Source organism: Pollicipes pollicipes, unplaced genomic scaffold (assembly GCF_011947565.3).
Source record: "Pollicipes pollicipes isolate AB1234 unplaced genomic scaffold, Ppol_2.1 Scaffold_3087;HRSCAF=3621_pilon_pilon_pilon, whole genome shotgun sequence".
NCBI lineage: Eukaryota > Metazoa > Arthropoda > Thecostraca > Pollicipedomorpha > Pollicipedidae > Pollicipes > Pollicipes pollicipes.
In genome coordinates, this window is record NW_023596225.1 from 29,996,752 (window position 1) to 30,016,604 (window position 19,853).

Below are 19,853 nucleotides of genomic sequence, written 5' to 3' on the forward strand. Positions count from 1 at the left end.
TGTCTATAAGATGCTGGCTCTCTGGCGTTGCCTCTGAACATTATATGATGCCTATTGTCGGGGGCTTTTCGACGCCGGACAACTGGGGTAAATGATCCAAGGGGCGCCGTTTTAAACGTCGCTGATGCCGCAAAACAACTCTTGAAGCGCCCGGTGTGAGGTATGGGTGGTGTTTGGACAGAGCTAACTTGCACATCCGAGCAGATCATTCGCCAAGGTTTTACATTTATGTGAAGCATTACGACGCTGTTCTGCACCGCCACCACACCGGGCTCATAGACTCCTCACTGCACTCTTATGCCCGCACCGTTCAGTGGCCTGCCCTGAGCATGACTTGGTTGGGAACTGTGTGTCGACGTTTTATTATCGTTACGATCCCATTCATCCCATTAGCCTGTGCGGCCTCAGTTTTGCGCTTTGGTTGATAACGGCTTTACAGCCGGCTACTGCAGAATATTAACCAGCTGAATCCTCGAACGCTGAATATGTTTTCGTAGTCGTGACGCGGAATCTGACTGACTCGCCATAGTTACCACTGGCTTTGGCGGGAAAATCTCCCGCGAATTGTACTGGCGGGTTCCATGGCTTCAAGGTCAAATTGTCCGCCGTTCTGGGAGGAGCGTTTCTGATGGGTCGAAGCGCTCCGTGGTCAGTCCATTCTGTGCTATCTGCTTTTCCAATAACGGTGGCTTTCATCTAGTCTGATAGCATATTAACGAGTCAGCTCCGCCTATACAGTTGTATGGACAGCCTTTGAACCAGTCCATCCCACCGTGTAACAAGACGGCGGGCGCTGTTCGGAACCGTCTCTCTGTGAGTGATCCTCTTGTGACGGTGTCCCCCACAGAGCATCAGCGAGACGGCTGGCGTGGTGCGCACCACGGGTGTGGCGCTGGACCGGGAGCAGCAGGAGCAGCACGTGCTGGCCGTAGAGGTGCGCAGCGACAGGGACGGCCGGGTGGCGCACACGCTGCTGCACGTGACCGTCATGGACGACAACGACAACCGGCCCGTGTTCGTCAACCAGCCGTATCACGCCGTCGTGCCTGTCGAGGCCACCGTCGGAGCTCCAGTCACCAAGGTGAGAACACTGAGCAGGAGCTGTCTGGTTACTACTGGTCGGAGCCCCAGTCACCAAGGTGAGAACACGGAGCAGGGGCTGGCTGGTTACTACCGGTCGGAGCTCCGGTCACCAAGGTTAGAACACTGAGTGAGGCTGGCCTGTTATTACTGGTCGAAGCTCCGGTCACCAAGGTGAGAACACTGAGCAGGGGCTGGCTTGTTGCTACTGGTCGAAGATCCGGTCACCAAGAGGAGAACACTGAGCAGGGACTGCCTGGTTCCTACTGGTCGGGGCTCCGGTCATCAATGTGAGAACACTGAGCAGGGACTGGCTGGTTACTACTATTCGGAACTCCGGTCACCAAGGTGAGAACACTGAACAGGGGCTGGTTGGTTACTACTGGTTGGAGTTCCGGTCACCAAGGGGAGAGCAGTGAGCACGGGCTGGCCTGTTCCTACTGGTCAGAACTCCGGCCACCAGCGTGAGAACACTGATGAGGGGCGGGCTTAATGCAATGCAAATGTAATAATGTCACCCGTAAATAGCATGCCGTTACGCGCGATGCCGTGATATGACGCGACATTTGGCGCGTCACTCCCCGCCGTCGTGCGCCACTCTGTGACGCGCCGGGGTCGCAGGTGACGGCGATCGACGCTGACCTGGGCGACAACGGCCGGGTACACTATGACCTGCTGCGGGGCAACGGTGACCTGTTCGCGGTGGACCTGCTGAGCGGGGCTGTGACGCTGCGCCGCTCGCCGCGCGGCCTCGACACCGCCTTCAGGCTGGTCGTCACTGCTTACGATGGAGGTGGGTGGTGACGGGATGGCATCCTTGTTCGGCCGCTGCGCCCGTGGCGGGGTGTGCGGCACAATGGTATGTTGTGGTTGGCTGGCTTAGCTACACGTGCCGTGATATGGGCCATTGTTTTACAATTAGATTCAGTGGCGCCTTCGCCGTCTTACTAGGCTGGGCCAGCAGTCTAGTTCAGCGTTAGAGGCAATAGAGGTTGGTTTAGGTAGGAAGTGAGTCTCAGGTCGAAGCGCAAGCCTGCAAGCTTAGGGTGAATCCCATGTATTATGAGCCTATTTTGATATTTTTTAGTTGATGCTCTTGTTCTTCGTAACATTTGCAATCGTTGCTGAAATACGAATTTTGCGCTCAAAAGAGCGAATCACATGGACATGCTTCAGCACAAATGTGATGTCTTTAGCCGTGCCACTGTGTCGCAGACTGAAGTTGATGGTCGGACCTATTCAATATTCAGCTCGGTCGTCATCTGATTGTGTGCGCCGTTTGCGGCGCTGATTGATTCATGGGGAATCCCAGCTGCCTTGGCTGGAAAGCGCTGCCATTTGTCACTGGATGGGGACTGCATTAGCCGGCTTTGATTTATCGGAGTCGACAAACGCGCCACCCGTATCCCGGCTGCTGTTGAACCACTGACGTGCCCCAATATTTCAGTCTGACTGCTTATCGACCCCCGTGCGCCATTGTAGTCGCCTTGTGCCGACTCAACGTTTGTTTCGAGGGGCTTGTACTCTACGCTTGCGGCGTGTGGTCCGTTTACGCCGGCGGGTTTTACGAGCGGCTGACGCGTATCGAGCAAAGCGTCATATCAGGCGACGCTGTGAGAAATATGATGCAGAGGTGGACATATCATACAGTCCACAGGGTGCTCAATTGTGATCCAAGATGCTTTGCTCGTCGCCATGTCAGGCATGCGTCAAATCGAACTGTACGCTGACATTGTCTGAAATGATAAGACAGGCGAGAAAGCTTCAGTGGTTAGATCACGGCTAAAGAGAGCGTTCCACATTTCTATGAGGCTTTGAACTGAACTAGCTATCCTGAGAGGTCATTAGGTGCATTTCACAGCCCTGCCCTTTTGAAGACCTAAATCTAATCTAAAACCTAGTTTCTGAGCTACACGCCCGCGATTACGGGGGAGAATATTTCAAATGGAAGAAAAGAAAGTGGAGACCTTGAAATACCCTCCACTTTCGGGGAGAGTATTTCGAGGTTACAGGTATCCATGATGTCATAAGAACGTCATTCAAATTATGCCATTCCATATGTCATGTGGTGATCAATGCCAAGAAAGCTATAACGGTCCAGCCATTCATATGTAGCGTTCGGGAGCACGATTTTCAGATATAGCGGCCGTCAATTGGCTCTCAGTCAGTGTTGTGCGAGGTATGATAATGTCATCAAACAATGACGTATCGAGGAACATATTTACTAATCAGAACTTGTGCTGCGGTGAGTAGTCACATCTGTTTAAAAGTGTACCAATAGTTCTAAGTGACCGTGTTGTATCATATCTGATGTTCGTTTCAGTATCTTCAAACATGAAACATACCTTCAAACGTCTACAAATATGATGCAGAGGCTGCGTGCTAAGCATTCAAACATGCAGCCATAGTTCCTAGGGCTCCTCAGCTCAGAAAGAATGCCCAGCATGACCATACGGGGGCTGAACGAAGAAAACCTTTCTCGTGTGCAGCGGCGGTAGCTGTCGACAAGTATGACGCATTCAGCAGATAGGAGCCGTCGACCGATGCGCGGTTACAGCATGGGCCAGTGCGCGTGTCCGACGCCCGTAAAACACATTGAGAACACTGTCGATGTGGCGGATTGTCGTTCGGTGCGTTCTGCTGCGTGGTAGAAGCAGGGCAGATGCCAGGCTGAGCCGCCATGGCCATCCAGAACTCAGCGCTGGGAAGGTTATTCTCTGCTGATTTGATTCAGGTTAGATGGTGTAAATTGAGGCTAAATTGTGCAACCTTTAGCTCGGCTCCACGACTTCTTGATGCGGTATGACATACAGAGCTCCGGTTGTGACGGTGGTTGTTCTTTCGACAAGCTTTCCTCCCCTCTCCTCGGAGGCGGAGGTGCTGGTGACACTGTGTCCGTCTCTGTGACAGGCTCTCCTTCCCTCTCCTCGGAGGTGCCGCTGGTAACGCTGTCCGTCTCTGCGACATGCTCTCCCCCCATCTCCTTGGAGGTACCGCTGGTGACACTGTGTGTCCGTCTCTGTGACAGGCCCCCGTCCCCTCCCCTCTCCTCGGAGATATCGCTGGTGACACTGTGTGTCCGTCTCTGCGACATGCTCTTCTTCCCTCTCCTCGGAGGTACCGCTGATGACACTGTATGTCCATCTCTGTGACAGGTACCACGCCCCTCCCCTCTCCCCATAGGTGCCGCTGTTGACGATGTGTGTCTATCTCTGTGGCAGGCTCTCGTCCTCTCTCCTTGGAGGTACCGCTGGTAACACTGTCCGTCTCTGTGGCAGGCTCCCCTCCCCTCCCCTCGGAGATACCGCTGGTAACACTGTGTGTCCGTCTCTGTGGCAGGCTCCCCTCCCCTCTCCTCGGAGGCGGAGGTACTGGTGACAACCGTGGACGGCAGTCAGCCCCGCTTCTCCCAGCCGCACTACTGGGCCCACGTGGCCGAGTCGGCCGAGCGGCGCACGCCCGTGCTGACGCTGGAGGCGGCCGCCCCGTCGGCCTCCAGCCTGGTGTTCCAGCTCACAGAGCCGGCCGTCGACTCCATGTTCGCCGTAGACTTCACCACCGGTGTGTATCGGACAGGCACATACATGGCCGCCTGAAAAGGCCGGCACACACCGCTGGTGCCTTTTGAAGTACTTTGGGTTAGTTGAGGTGTTGTGACAGAGCGTTTGTCGTAGTTCCGAAACTGTCGAGCCCATCAGGAGGATACGCGTCACCAGTGTCTGGAAAGTCACCACCCGGGGAAGTTGGCCAGACCCGTCCTGGGCAAACTGCAAGAGTATCGACTCATGCGCGATGCCGCAGGCGTTCTGTACGTGGCTGGTGAGCTGGACTACGAGACCCGGCCGCGCTACAAGCTGACGGTGTCGGCCACGGACCGGGTCACGGGGTCAATGACCTCTGTGCCGGTCACGGTGAACGTCACGGACGTCAACGACAACGCGCCTCAGTTCGAGCGGTCGGTTTACAACGTGACGGCCAGCGAGGCGGCCCACCCCGGCCTGAAGCTGCTGCACGTGAAGGTCACGGACCGGGACCAGGGTGAGGACCACTGACCAGGGAAGGGATCACGGACTGCGATAGGGATGAGGACCACTGACCAAGGGAAGGGATCACGGATCGGGACCAGGGTGAGGACCACCGACATAGGGAATGGTCTTGGACCGGGACCAGGGTGAGGACCACCGATTAAGGGAAGGGATCTTGGACTGTGTTAGGGGTGGGGACCAGCAACCAATGGAAGGTTTGCTCACATTGTTTTCGTATCTTTGTCGCATAGATTATTTGCGGGACCGTAGGAAAGCGGACAGGAACTGCTGCGAGACCTGTCAACCCAAATGTTTCATTCAACAGCTCCATTCTTGTAAATGGCTGAGCCGTACAGGCCTGCCATACCAAATATTTGATAAGAATACTCCATTTAAATTAATGACTGAACCTTGCAGGTAGTTTCGAACTCATTACGCTCCCACGTGCTGTTCTTAATCTACATTGCTGAAGCTCAGTAGTCCAATAGGTCGGTCAGAATGTGCTGGTGAATAAGAAGCCTCCGTCGCTGGGCGGGCAATGTAATCAGGGGTTCGGTGTCTGGACACAATCGATCAGTCTCGGGTGGCTGGGCGGCGGCCCGGCCCTGAACGGCGGCTCCGTCCAACGGACAATGTGTCAAACAAGACCGGGCTCCTGCCAAAGGGTGTTTCTGATTGGATGTGAAGCGTTGGCCAAGATGAGTGGTGATGATAAAAGCGTGCCTTTCGTCGTAAGTGTACGTCATTAGCAGGAGCTGTGTTTTATGGTGTTACGTCCGCACCTCTTAACTGTGTCTGGCAACCCGTGTTTCTAAATGCTGAACTCCAGAAAGACACCTCGTGCTGTGTCTTGTGCTGCCCACGCGCGTATATATGTGCTTTGACGATGCCGCGTGTGCTCGCCTGATGGTAACCGCGCCTGTGTTTGTCGTCCAGAGGACGACCAGCCGCTAAGCTTCCGTGTCCAGGAGGCGGACGGCTCGGAGAGCTTCCTGTTCCACATGACGTCCGACGGCTCCCTGGCCGTCACCAGCTACCTGGACTTCGAGCAGCGGCCGCTGCACCAGCTGGTGATGACCGTCTCCGACGACGGCTCGCCGCCGCTCACTGGCACCGCGCTGCTCACCGTCAACGGTGAGAACACGCCGCTCTCCCGACACGGGGTGACGTCACTGGCCGGCGGCGTTCGGTGCTCACCGTCAACGGTGAGAACACGCCGCTCTCCCGACACGGGGTGACGTCACGGGCCGGCAGCGTTCGGTGCGAGCTGTCGTCTTCGCCGCCAGCAGCTGTTAGTGCGGCGCACGGTGGCAGTGCTCTCTGAGCATTGTCTCGCTGTTAACGTCGCGGAACTCCGTACAAGTCTTCATTCTTGGGATGCATCAACCACCTCATTGTTGCAAAACACTGCGTCCACCGTCGTCTTTTTGTAGTAACTGAAGCCAAGGTCGACAGTAACTGTCGAGGGCGCCGAACGCAGCTGCCACCGACCAACTGTTGGTCGGTGGCGCTGCGTTCGTCGTCGACAGTTGGTTTTAAGGCGGTGATCATCATTAGTAGGTTTCGTGGTACTGGTCATTAGAGGTTCATCTTCAACCGGCCGGCGGCGGGTCCCACAGTGCTCATGTCCGAGACATGATAGTTGTAAATTACTTCATCTGAGCGTGAAGCGCGTAAGTCAAGATCAGTTGGATCGAAGTCTTAGCGGTCTGTACACTGTTGTTCCGTGCTGTGCTGTTGGTCTTTAATTGATAGGTTACTGTCGGCTCGACAAAACGGTGGTTAGTCTTGCCCTGGCTACAGGCCGCGTTGAAGATGCCCGTGTAATACGCCGAACAGCGTGCGTCAGAACATTCGCGAGGGCGAGACACTGGATGTGACTGTTGGCCGAAGTGAGCCGGTTGTAGTGGACCTCGTGATCGCGCACGTCCGCGAGATCCGGATGGTTGATGGGCCGTCAGAGTGGACTTCTGCACGGAGGTCCGGCTCGGAGAATGAATCTCCGATGGCCATAGTGGGCTGCTGACTGGTCTGGGACCTAGTTTTGTTCCCGACGCCACTTCACGGAATCAGTCGATAGTCAGAGTAGCCAGAATGACGCGCTGCCGGACCTGTGTCTCGCGACGGCTGACTGACAAAGTTAGACGGCCGGGCTCGGCGAACTTCTCTCGTCGGAGGCAGCAGGCCGGGCTGGACCAGCGGCCGGACAAAAATCCTCCGGCTCAGGTCGGCCCCGGCGGAATAGTGGCACACCTGGTGCCCCTGACCATATTGAATATGTCACGGCGGATGCAATGACGTCCCGAGGCGCGGACCATGCGCAGGTCGTCACACGTGGTTTGTGAGCAGTGGCTTGGGGGTGTGTGCCGGCTAGCCCTTGATAGCTCCATAGCGGTCCCCGTGGCCACCCGCCACCCGCCACCCGCCACGCGCCACGCACCATGCACTATGCACTATGCACTACGCACCACGCGCCACTCGCCACGCACCACACGCCACCCGCCACGCGCCACGCGCCACGCGCCACACGCCACACGCCACATGCCACATGCCACACGCCACACGCCACACGCCACACGCCACATGCCACACGCCACATGCCACACGCCACACGTCACATGCCACCTGCGACAGAGCCGTCGCATTGGCGAAGTCTGCTTGACTTTACCTCTCATCGCGATAGGAGCTATATATTGGGCGCTAGGCGGCCACAATGGGGGCGCTATAATGTCCAAATGCCAGGCCGTTCTGCTTTTGTCTACCAGAGCACCGGTGATCCGCAGCCCATCGCCCGTGCGGGGGTGATAGCGATCTGAGATCGGTCTCATTTGTCCCATGCACACGTTACACAGCCCATTCACGCACTGACCGGCCCCGCTCCGGAACAGACTGTCCACGACCAACGGCGCTGCTAGAAACCGAGAGCACCTGGGGATACGCTGACGCGTGGGTGACCCGCGTGTTTCTTCGGCGTTGAGCATGTCCACCATGCGGCTGTTGCTGGAATCAAATCACACATTCATCGTCCCGCCCGTATTGTTGTTACATGAACTTCAGTGGCTTACCCGGGCGTCCTGGTGTCTGCCTGTTGACAGTGGAGGACGTGAACGACAACGTGCCGGTGTTCGACCGGGCCAGCTACGCGTGCGAGCTGACGGAGCTGCCGTCTCGGGGGCAGTTTGTCACCATGGTGAAGGCGCACGACCCGGACCCCACCGACCAGCTCGTCTACCGCATCGCTGACGGCAACGACCGCCAGCTGTTCTACATCAACAGGCGCACAGGTAAATGGCAGGGGCAGTGCAGTCACGGGCGCGCAGGTAAATGGCAGGGACAGCACAGTCACGGGCGCACAGGTTAGTGGCAGGGACAGTACAGTCACGAGCGCACAGGTGGATGACAGGGACAGTATAGCCACGGGCGCACAGGTAAATGGCAGGGACAGTATAGCCACGGGCGCACAGGTTAGTGGCAGGGACAGTGCAGTCACGAGCGCACTGGTAAATGACAGGGACAGTATAGCCACGGGCGCACAGGTAACTGGCAGGGACAGTACAGTCACGTTCGCACAGGTAAATGGCTGCGACAGTACAGTCACGGGTGCACAGGTAACTGGCAGGGACAGTACAGTGACAGGCGCACAGGTAAATGGCAGGGACAGTACAGTCACGGGCACACTGGTAAATGGCAGGGACAGTACAGTCACGGGCGCACAGGCAGAGGCAGGCTCACTATATGGGCTGCGCTCAGGTAGGCGGCAGACTCACTATATCGACCAGTGTTCAGGAAGGCGTTAGGTTCACAGCACCGGTGGCTGTCCGAGAAGGCGGCAGGTTCACATTACCGGCAGGTACGCAGATAGGCGACAGGTACTCCGTCTCCAAGTCTGGCCCTAGCAAACTCACGGGGTTTAGAGCAAATCCAATGAAGCGATGTCACTCAGGAGGGAATGGAACAGCGCCGGTCGCGGAGAAGCTGGACGTAGCATTCAAAGACGGTAGGCGAGGATCCAAGGCGCGGTCTGCACAGTGTCGGGCCGTGACCGGTCTCATCCCACAATGTGAACGCCCAATGCCGGCTTGTGGCGCAGTACCTTGTATTAGTATTAGGTGTGTCATTCGCTCATATTAGCTGGCGGTGACGGCGGCGATTAATTTAATTATCTTGTTACGAGTCAGCGGTACCTGCACCGCCTGAGATTTCCTCCTTGGCTGGTGCTCTGTCGCGTGCAAGTCCAGAGACTCTAGCTCTCTTCGCATGTCACTGAGTGTCGCTTTCCGTGCGGCCTAGTGAGGTAGACACAAACCCCTGTGGTGTTCAGAGCGGGAGGGGCAGCTCGGTTTCAGAGCTTCAAACGCAGCCGCGTCAATGACAGAATGGTAGAGCGGTTCGTCGTTTGATTAATTGCGCTGAATTCCCCGAGAGCACCTCCATCGAACTCGACACGATGCCGTCCGGTGGAGTAATGGCCGCAGCGGTGTTCTCAGTCCAGTGCGATGGCGCATTGGGTGGCTCCGTGGATGGGTTCACTCATCCGCGTAACTGCTGGAAGTTGATTGACGCATTATCCACGCGCCATGTGACCAGCGTAGTCGGGGCGCCCCAAAGCCCAAATCATCATCATCATCGACGCAGTATCCACGGAGTCAGATGCGAGTAAACGCTGCACCTGTACCTCCCTGGTGCACCCTGGCGCACCCTGCACCTCCGTTGGTGTATTTGCCTGATTGCACGTCGGCCGTCTTATCACAGCCACATGATATTATTCTGTACAAAGCCAGTTACGGTGAGCGGCGGTGATCCGTGCTGGACTCAATCTCTTGAGGCATGCCGATGCCGATACAGCAATACGACCGCTGGACACTGTCGGTCGAAGCTCAGAGCTGTGTGCTAACACGTTCTGAATACGGTACAACACTTTCGGTAAGACAGGTTAAAATACATGGGCGAGGATCCATAAACTTGGACGATGCTTTCTTACGACTTGAAGGAACCGTGTGGCAAAGGGATATTGGGCGAGTTATGAAGCGTGCTGGACCCAGTCTGTACCACCGTGGTGGGGCGGGGAGCAGCGGGCTGGGTTTGGCAATGACTCGAGAGTGCGCTGTTCACGGCTCTCTCAACACTGCCCTGCCTGCTGAGGGTGGCTCGCAGGTCGGGCCTCGGAGGATGTGGGTCGGTGCCGCCGCGGTGCCGACGGTGACTGACGCGTCACGTTTGTCTCGGCGCCGCGGCTGTGACGGCTCCTCCGTATAACGCCCGAGATGAATGCCCGCTTGCCGTAATGCGGACCACAGCTGGCTGATGGCTGCCATCAGCGAGCGGACCGTGACCCTCCTCCGTACCGGTGCCGTGTGAGGGGAACGTGACGCGTCACTCTGTGTCCTGCCATCAGCGTGTAAACCGTGACCCTCCTCCGTACCGGTGCCGTGTGAGGGGAACGTGACGCGTCACTCTGTGTCCTGCCATCAGCGTGCGGACCGTGACCCTCCTCCGTACCGGTGCCGTGTGAGGGGAATGTGACGCGTCACTCCGTGTCTTGCCATCAGCGTGCAGACCGTGACCCTCCTCCGTACCGGTGCCGTGTGAGGGGAACGTGACGCGTCACTCTGTGTCCTGCCATCAGCGTGCGGACCGTGACCCTCCTCCGTACCGGTGCCGTGTGAGGGGAATGTGACGCGTCACTCTGTGCCTCCCGCAGGCGTCATCACGGTGGCCAATATCCGGGCGTTCGATGAGTCGCCCCAGTACCAGCTGAACATAACCGCCGCCGACGGTATTCACCACACCTACGTGCCCCTGACGGTCCGACTGATGCCCGCTAACAAGGTGACTGCCGCTCAGAAGCGCCCCTGCAACAACATTGTATCACACGTGCAATATGATGACAGCGGTGCTGCTGGTTGGCCGAGATAATGTCGCGGGCCGTCAGTTTAGTGTGTGCCGTGGAAGGCCGTGCTTGAAGGGTCTTGCATCAAGTTGTCATCGATTGAACGCGCCGGCGTGTTGTCTCAACATAGACCCGCCACGCACTGGAATGTTCTTCCCTTCCAGCATGCGCCCGCATTCGAAAAGGTCGCCTACGAGGTGGACCTGAGTGAAGACGTGGCCAGCGGCACTCCGGTGACCCAGGTCAAGGCGTATGACCCAGACAGGGGTCCCCTGGGTCAGGTGGTGTACAGCATTCCCTCCGATCGATGGAGAGAAGTATTCAGCATCAACGCTTCAACCGGTGAGTGGCTGTCATCCTTCCGTTAGAAGGTCCTGTCACAGATTTCCGATATCACGTCTGGTCATTTTTAGGGAATGTAGTTCTCAAGAGGAATCGAACACCTTTATTTGCATTGCAATCGTTCCGGATGTTTTCGAAAGCTCTGGGGCATGGCGGAACCCACCCGCTGCTCGGAATGGGGTTAACGGAGAGCACGACCGGAATAAGGAGTAATTGGCTACTTCCATAGGTTGCGAGACAGCCCGGTGCTGAAGCTTCCCGTCTGGACTGGTGCTGTGTTATGTACAGGCGTGATCAGCACCCCTCAGCGGCTTGACCGTGAGATGGAGCCGGTGCTGGAGCTGCCCGTGTGAACTGGTGCTGTGTTGTGTACAGGCGTGATCAGCACCCGTCAGCGGCTGGACCGTGAGACGGAGCCGGTGCTGGAGCTGCCGGTGTAAACTGGTGCTGTGTTGTGTACAGGTGTGATCAGCACCCGCCAGCCACTGGACCGTGAGACAGAGCCGGTGCTGGAGCTGCCCGTGTGAACTGGTGCTGTGTTGCGTACAGGCGTGATCAGCACCCGTCAGCGGCTGGACCGTGAGACGGTGCCGGTGCTGGAGCTGCCCGTGTGGGCCACGGACGGTGGTCACCGGTCTGATCACACCACAGTCAAGGTCCGGCTGTCGGACGTCAACGACAACGCGCCCCGCTTCCAGCTGGCTCAGTACCGGGCCGTCGTGGCGGCCAACCTCACGGCCGGAGACGTCGTCTGCAAGGTGAGCATGAGCCTGCCGCCGGTTGAATGTCAGCTGCCGGTACAAGGTGATCATGAGCCTGTCCCCCGGCTGGACGTGTGTCGGCGCCCAGTGCAAGGTGATCATGAGCCTGTCCCCCGGCTGGACGTGTGTCAGCGGCCGGTACAAGGTGAGCCTGAGCCTGTCCCCGGCTGGACGTGTGTCGGCGCCCAGTGCAAGGTGAGCCTGAGCCTGTCCCCGGCTGGACGTGTGTCAGCGGCCAGTATAAGGTGAGTCTGAGCCTGTCCCCGGCTGGACGTGTGTCGGCGGCGGTGGACCGTGCTGACACTGAGGTGTTGGACCGTTCTGTCACCTGTGGCTCGTGTGTCTAGCGATCGGCCAATGACCTCACGGGTACCATGTCGCTCGCCACCGCCATGGCCAAGAAGTTCACTATGACCATGTATTTTGCGACCGTGGTGGTCGGGTGTGACTTGTTTCTTGTATTTTCATTGGTCGGCGGTCCGCCAGGTGACGGCGTACGACTCGGACGAAGGAGACAACGCCAGGCTCACGTACAGCATCTTCGAGACGGAGGTGTCGGACATCAGGAAGGCCTTGGATATCGATTCGGAGACGGGAGAGATCATTCTGATGCAGCGACCAACTCAGCTGGGTGAGCCGGTTCACCTGCTGGTTGAAGCCGCAGCTAGAGCTTTGGTTGGGAACTGTCTTTTCGTGTTTTACTCAAGAACTGTTGCGGACGTTGTCCATACTCAGCTGAGTGGGTTGGAATGTTGCATGTTTAAGCACGCCTGCGCTGTCTTCGATCAGACAAAAAGCATTTCTCGCTAACCGGTCCTCGTTGCGCGGCGTAGCTGGTGACCGGTGGCGCCTCTGTTGGCAGAGAGTCCGGTGTACCAGTTGTTCGTGCGAGCGACAGATGGCGGCAGTGAGCGGCTGGTGGCCGACGTCCCAGTGGACGTGGTCGTGTTGCCAGACAGCGAGGGCATGCCCGTGTTTGACCCGCTGCTGTCGGGGCCACAGGGCGTGTTTCTCACCGAGAGTGACCCAGTTGGTGAGTAACCGAGACCCCATGCAGACAGCAATACGATGCCTGTGTTTCACCTGTTACTGTCGGGACCACAGGGCGTGCTTCTCACTCGGAGTAACCCGATGGGTGAGTAATGCAAGCCTGCCTGAATACAGCAGACATATTAGACGTGTTTGAATACATGTTTTCTTCTAGGCAAGCCTGCCTTGCTTGAATATTTATCACCCTCTTCAGCTGTGGCTAAAGTAGCAAGTTTGACCTCTGAATGGGGCCCGTGTCGTGACAGTGTACCTGTCCCAGTGATGAATGCCCGGTTTTTCCGCAGGTACCCGCATCACGTCAGTCCGGGTCCGCGGCGGCGGTACGGTGACGTACTCGGTGGCCTCGATCCACGAGATGCCGTCAGCGGACATGTTCGAAGTGGATGCGGACGGACAGCTGGTCCTGGCCAAGAGTCTCGACCGGGAGGCCGTGGACAGGTGGGTCAAGCAGCTGCAGACTTCGGGTCCAGGGAATGGCGTTGTTGCAGCTTTTGTGGCCTCCGCTCTTGCGCATGTTCTCACTGACTTGATAATATATGTTATCACATTTCGGTTCCTTGCTCTGTGCGATATCACCGGCGCATTAAAACAGTACATTGCTCTATTGCCCGCAGTTTCACTCGACTTCGTTTTATGCGAGGCTGTACATAACTGGGACAATATCCATTCACAGTTAAAGTGTGTCACAAACTTCGTCGCCATTGTAGCCTTACGGCGCTTTCATCTGCCCATAGTAAATGGTGTCGCCCGCCTCTCATCCTGTCCTGAAAGGAGGTCACTGCGGGAAAAGAAACCTTCCACCTCTGGTTTCCCAGACGCGCAGTGGTTAACACAGGCGCATTAATCATTACACCATCGGCACTCCCTTATTGTGTGTGTAAACCGCGCTGCATTGCCGTGCCTGATGTTCTGTTCCGTTGCGTCAGGTACAACATCACGATCGCAGCTCAGACCGAGTCTCTGCCACCGCTGGTCGCCTACTCCCACCTGATGTTGTCTGTGATGGACGACAACGACAACGACCCCGTGTTTGACGCAGACGTGTACCGGGGTACCGTCAGAGAGGGTCTGCCGGCCGGTACCAGAGCTCTGCAGGGTACGTCAGAGGTGTACCGCGGTACCGTTAGAGGTAGTCTGCCGGCCGGTACCAGGGCTTTGCAAGGTACATCAGACGTGTACCGCGGTACCGTTAGAGAGGGTCTGGCGGCCGGTACCATAACTCTGCAGGGTACGTCAGAGATGTACGGGGGTATTGTTAGAGAGGGTACCGTCTTTTACCAGGTTTATCAGTTCTGTGTGGGGCTAGCTGTGTGCACCCCTCTCCATTGCATCAGTGTTGTGTGCCCGTGTGTGACCTGGCTGCGCCCGTCCCCAGTGTCGGCGGTCGACCCGGACGTGGGTGCTAACGGCCAGGTGCGCTACCAGCTGCACGCCGACTCTAGCCACCTGCACGCACTGCTGGCGGTGGACGAACGGTCTGGCTGGGTGACCACGCTGCGGCCGCTGGACCGCGAGACGACAGACACCTACCGGCTGACGGTGGTGGCCGCCGACGGAGGTAACTAGGGATACCGCACAATGCGGTCGGAACGCCACAGAGCATGCATGGAACGGGGAGTGCATTGCGGAGGCTGGTGGTGATCGTCAACTATACGATTCACTAGAGGGGGACTTGTGAGGTTGGTTTGAGACCTGTGACCTGAGTGACCTGACCCGGTGTGCCCCGCCAGGGTCGCCTCGTCGCTCGGCCACGGCCAGTCTGGTGATCTCGGTGGCCGACGACAACGACTCGCCGCCCGTGTTCGCTCAGCAGCGGTACGCGGCCGTCGTTAATGAGGACGCCCTGCCGCGCACCTCCATCATGAGCCTGACGACCGATGACGCCGACCTGCTCTCGGCGCCCGTCCACTTCTACATCACCGACGGAGACCCCCACGCCCGCTTCGAGGTCAGAGCGCGCCCGCTCAGCGGTGTCAGTGGTGGTACAGGCGCCCAGTGGCGTGTTGGTGGCGTTACAGACCCCCCTCTGGCGTGTTAGTGGCATTACAGACCCCTCTGGCGTGTTAGTGGTGGTGCATACCCCCCTCCGGCGTGTTAGTGGTGTTACAGACCCTCTCTGGCGTGTTAGTGGCGTTGCAGACTCCCTCTGGCGTGTTAGTGACGCTAGAGACCCGCTGCGGTGTGTTTGCCGCGTTATGGACACCTCACTGGCGTGTGCGCACCCTCTTTAAGCTGTGACTAACAGTGTTCAACAACTCCTCGCGTGGTAGTAAGACCCCGGCAACGTGTGGTCCTTGTGTTCTAATTGTGACGGGCTGCGCCTGGGTGATATGAAGCTCTCCGCTGGTATTGCACAAAGCCCCTAGATTGTGACGAGCGGCGTCACCAGAGATGTGACTCTCCCCCACTGACGAACGTGCACGTGGTCCCCGGACTGTGACGAGCGACGTCACCGGAGGTTTGAAAGATGTGGCTCTCCCCCACTGGCGAACATGTACATGGTCCCCAGATTGTGACGAGCGACGTTACCAGAGGTTTGAAAGATGTGGCCCTCCCTCACTGACGAACGTGCACATGGTCCCCAGATTGTGACGAGCGGCGCCAACAGCGGCGAGCTGTTCGTGTTAAACGCGTTGGACCGTGAGACCGTGCCCAGCTACGACCTGACGGTGACAGCCACCGACGGCTCTCTGGTGGCCACCACCCAGCTACACCTGGATGTGCTCGACGCCAACGGTCAGTCCCCGTCAGCGGTCGGATGTGCTGACAGCGCCTCTAAAGACACTCATCCCCGGGCATAGGCTCCGTAAATATCACTGATCAAGATTGTGTTGGGTGTCCCGCATGGTAAACGTCACAGACCCTGAAGCTCTTTGAGCTTCATGTCTAATTGTGTAACTCAACGTGCGAAGCTGGTGGTTGATGCTTGCTCCGTTGTGTTTTTAACGAAATAGGGATCAAGCTGCAGAACAGTGTGCTGGCTGTGTGGCACCGTTATAAATGCCGTTATCCTAGTCTGGTCATGTCCCGTCCTCATGTAATACAACGTGGCGGCACGTGACCAAGCCGTGCGGTGTTCCAGACAACCCACCCGTGTGTGAGGAGGAGGGGTACGCGGTCACGCTGAGCGAGGCGGCCCCTCCCCACCACGTGCTGACCGTCCGGGCTCATGACCTGGACGACAGCAGGAACGGTCGGCTCCGGTACTACCTGACCGGCGCCGGCGCCGACGACTTCGCCATCGACCCGGCCCTAGGTCAGCTGACGGCCGAGTTGTTTCCGATGACGTCATTTGTACCCGGACTGGTTGAAGGGATGGAGAAGTTGTAACTGTGGCTGTCGCTATGTGCGTTGAAGCGTCTTCTAAGTGCGTCTTGTCGTCGATGCCCTCTCACGCTTGGTTTGTCTCTTCACCATTGATGCTGCCATGCCGGCCATCAGTTAATGTTCACATAAGGTATTATAGTGTGGCCCTACGTTATGACTGTCATCTGGTCTGACTGGCGTGCGTTCTGATGTCGCACCAGGCCGCCCCGACCTGACCTGACCTGACCTGACGCCTTGTGCCGTGGCCAGGTCACGTGCGCGTGTCGGGCTCGCTGGACCGCGAGTCCCGGCCCGTCTACCGCCTGACGGCGCACGTGCAGGACCGCGGCCGCGCCGAGTGGGAGTGCACCAGCGTGCTGACGGTCACACTGGAAGACGTCAACGACTGCGCGCCCAGCTTCGTCCTGCCCGTGCTGTCGCTGACGGTGCCCGAGGACACGGCCGTCGGCACCATCCTGGGACGGCTGGACGTCCGTGATGATGACCTGGGTCAGTACAAACGTAGACCACACCATCCTGGGACGGCTGGACGTCCTTGACGATGACCTGGGGTCAGTACATACACAGACCACACCATCATGGTATGGCTGGACTGTAGTCTCATGTTGTTCTTGTGTGTTTCGGTTCAGGCCGGCCGTACTTGGTTTGATACTAGCCTGTCCCCATGCACTCTGCTTGACTTTAACCAGGCAGACTACCCCGGGTGCTGTTCTCAGGCGTGTGTACCGATCTTGGCCACAGACTGACTGTAGGTACTCGGTGTGCCGTTCTCAGGCGTGTGCACCGATCTTGGCCACAGCCTGACTGTAGAGACTGTGCCGTTCCCAGGCCTGTCGGCCGAACTGGAGTACAGTCTGGTGGAGGAGGACGACGACGATGCCCGGCTGCTGCTGGACCCGAGGACGGGCGTGCTGACTCTGGGACGGCCGCTGGACCGGGAACAGCAGGCCATGTTCAACATCAGCGTGCGAGCCACGGATGGCGGCACACCCCAGCTGTCCAGCACCGCCACAGTCATACTGTTGGTGCAGGGTACGTCTGCCTGTGCTGTGATCAGGGTTACATTCGCTGCACCGCAGCACCGCCACAGCCATACTTCTGGTACAGGGTGCGTCTGCCTGTGTTGTGAGCTGGGTTACATTCGCCGCGGGTGCAGGAAATGTCTTACAGTGTTGTGAGGTGCGACTATTTTCGCATCTTTGTTTTAGCTATTGTTCGATATCAGATGATGTATGTATGTTACTATTTTTAGGCTTTTCGTCAAGGCCGACACTTGTTTGGACTGTTCACAGACGTGAACGACAACGCGCCCGAGTTCACCAAAACGTTGTACCACGCGACAGCATTGGAAAACACCACTGTAGGGACAGAGGTTCTCAAACTTCTGGCCACCTCGAGGGACTCTGGTGTCAACGCCGAGATCAGCTACAGCATCATTGGCGGCAACGAACACAACATGTTCCAGATCAACCCGAAAACAGGTGCGTGCTTGTCAGCATTCTAGGTGCCTGTGTTGTACTTCAAGCGGGTATAGGAGTACATGACGACATCTGTGTGTGCGTTCCGACAGGTATTGTGTCACTGGTGTCCCAGCTGGACTTTGAGCGAGCCGGAGAGTACATGGTGACCCCTGTGTGTGTTCCGACAGGTATTGTGTCGGTGATGTCCGAGCTGGACTTTGAGCGAGCTGGGGAGTACATGGTGACCCCTGTGTGTGTTCCGACAGGTATTGTGTCGGTGAGGTCCCAGCTGGACTTTGAGCGTACCCGGGAGTACCTAGTGACCCCTGTGTGTGTTCCGACAGGTATTGTGTCGGTGAGGTCCCAGCTGGACTTTGAGCGAGCTGGGGAGTACTTGGTGACCCCTGTGTGCGTTCCGACAGGTATTGTGTCACTGATGTCCCAGCTGGACTCTGAGCAAGCTGGGGAGTACATGGTGACCTCTGTGTGTGTTCCGACAGGTATTGTGTCGGTGATGTCCGAGCTGGACTTTGAGCGAGCCGGAGAGTACATGGTGACCCCTGTGTGTGTTCCGACAGGTATTGTGTCGGTGAGGTCCCAGCTGGACTCTGAGCAAGCTGGGGAGTACATGGTGACCCCGGTGTGTGTTCCGACAGGTATTGTGTCGGTGAGGTCCCAGCTGGACTTTGAGCGTACCCGGGAGTACCTAGTGACCCCTGTGTGTGTTCCGACAGGTATTGTGTCGGTGATGTCCGAGCTGGACTTTGAGCGAGCCGGAGAGTACATGGTGACCCCTGTGTGTGTTCCGACAGGTATTGTGTCGGTGATGTCCGAGCTGGACTTTGAGCGAGCCGGAGAGTACCTAGTGACCCCTGTGTGTGTTCCGACAGGTATTGTGTCGGTGATGTCCCAGCTGGACTTTGAGCGAGCCGGGGAGTACATGGTGACCCCTGTGTGTGTTCCGACAGGTATTGTGTCGGTGATGTCCCAGCTGGACTTTGAGCGAGCCGGAGAGTACATGGTGACCGCTGTGTGTGTTCCGACAGGTATTGTGTCGGTGATGTCCCAGCTGGACTTTGAGCGAGCCGGAGAGTACATGGTGACCCCTGTGTGTGTTCCGACAGGTATTGTGTCGGTGATGTCCGAGCTGGACTTTGAGCGAGCCGGAGAGTACATGGTGACCCCTGTGTGTGTTCCGACAGGTATTGTGTCGGTGATGTCCGAGCTGGACTTTGAGCGAGCCGGAGAGTACATGGCGACCCCTGTGTGTGTTCCGACAGGTATTGTGTCGGTGATGTCCGAGCTGGACTTTGAGCGAGCCGGAGAGTACATGGCGACCCCTGTGTGTGTTCCGACAGGTATTGTGTCGGTGATGTCCCAGCTGGACTTTGAGCGAGCCGGAGAGTACATGGTGACCCCTGTGTGTGCTCCGACAGGTACTGTGTCGGTGATGTCCGAGCTGGACTTTGAGCGAGCCGGAGAGTACATGGTGACCCCTGTGTGTGTTCCGACAGGTATTGTGTCGGTGATGTCCGAGCTGGACTCTGAGCAAGCTGGGGAGTACATGGTGACCCCTGTGTGTGTTCCGACAGGTATTTTGTCGGTGATGTCCGAGCTGGACTTTGAGCGAGCTGGGAAGTACATGGTGATCCCTGTGTGTGTTCCGACAGGTATTTTGTCGGTGATGTCCGAGCTGGACTTTGAGCGAGCTGGGGAGTACATGGTGGCCCCGGTGTGTGTTCCGACAGGTATTGTGTCGGTGATGTCCGAGCTAGACTTTGAGCGAGCCGAGCCATGGTAACCCCTGTGTGTGTTCCGACAGGTATTGTGTCGGTGATGTCCCAGCTGGACTTTGAGCGTACCCGGGAGTACCTAGTGACCCCTGTGTGTGTTCCGACAGGTACTGTGTCGGTGATGT

General features: G+C 57.5%; 1 protein-coding gene across 1 annotated transcript in view; it reads left to right on the forward strand.

Annotated features, from left to right (window-relative positions):
* The window catches only part of LOC119090019 (protocadherin Fat 3), a 70,585-nt gene extending 51,199 nt beyond the window's left edge, over positions 1-19,386 (forward strand). Inside the window, exons 17-39 of the mRNA XM_037212816.1 lie at positions 848-1,081; positions 1,702-1,873; positions 4,420-4,533; positions 4,882-5,118; positions 6,042-6,239; positions 8,201-8,389; positions 10,807-10,934; positions 11,160-11,337; positions 11,887-12,095; positions 12,187-12,243; positions 12,585-12,729; positions 12,961-13,131; positions 13,433-13,586; positions 14,075-14,244; positions 14,524-14,706; positions 14,879-15,096; positions 15,734-15,884; positions 16,231-16,404; positions 16,725-16,964; positions 17,304-17,507; positions 17,768-17,956; positions 18,514-18,575; positions 19,372-19,386. Of these exons, the coding sequence (XP_037068711.1) occupies positions 848-1,081; positions 1,702-1,873; positions 4,420-4,533; positions 4,882-5,118; positions 6,042-6,239; positions 8,201-8,389; positions 10,807-10,934; positions 11,160-11,337; positions 11,887-12,095; positions 12,187-12,243; positions 12,585-12,729; positions 12,961-13,131; positions 13,433-13,586; positions 14,075-14,244; positions 14,524-14,706; positions 14,879-15,096; positions 15,734-15,884; positions 16,231-16,404; positions 16,725-16,964; positions 17,304-17,507; positions 17,768-17,956; positions 18,514-18,575; positions 19,372-19,386 (3,792 nt within the window). The remainder of the gene's footprint in view (positions 1-847; positions 1,082-1,701; positions 1,874-4,419; positions 4,534-4,881; positions 5,119-6,041; positions 6,240-8,200; positions 8,390-10,806; positions 10,935-11,159; positions 11,338-11,886; positions 12,096-12,186; positions 12,244-12,584; positions 12,730-12,960; positions 13,132-13,432; positions 13,587-14,074; positions 14,245-14,523; positions 14,707-14,878; positions 15,097-15,733; positions 15,885-16,230; positions 16,405-16,724; positions 16,965-17,303; positions 17,508-17,767; positions 17,957-18,513; positions 18,576-19,371) is intronic.
* Positions 19,387-19,853: the final 467 nt, after the last annotated feature.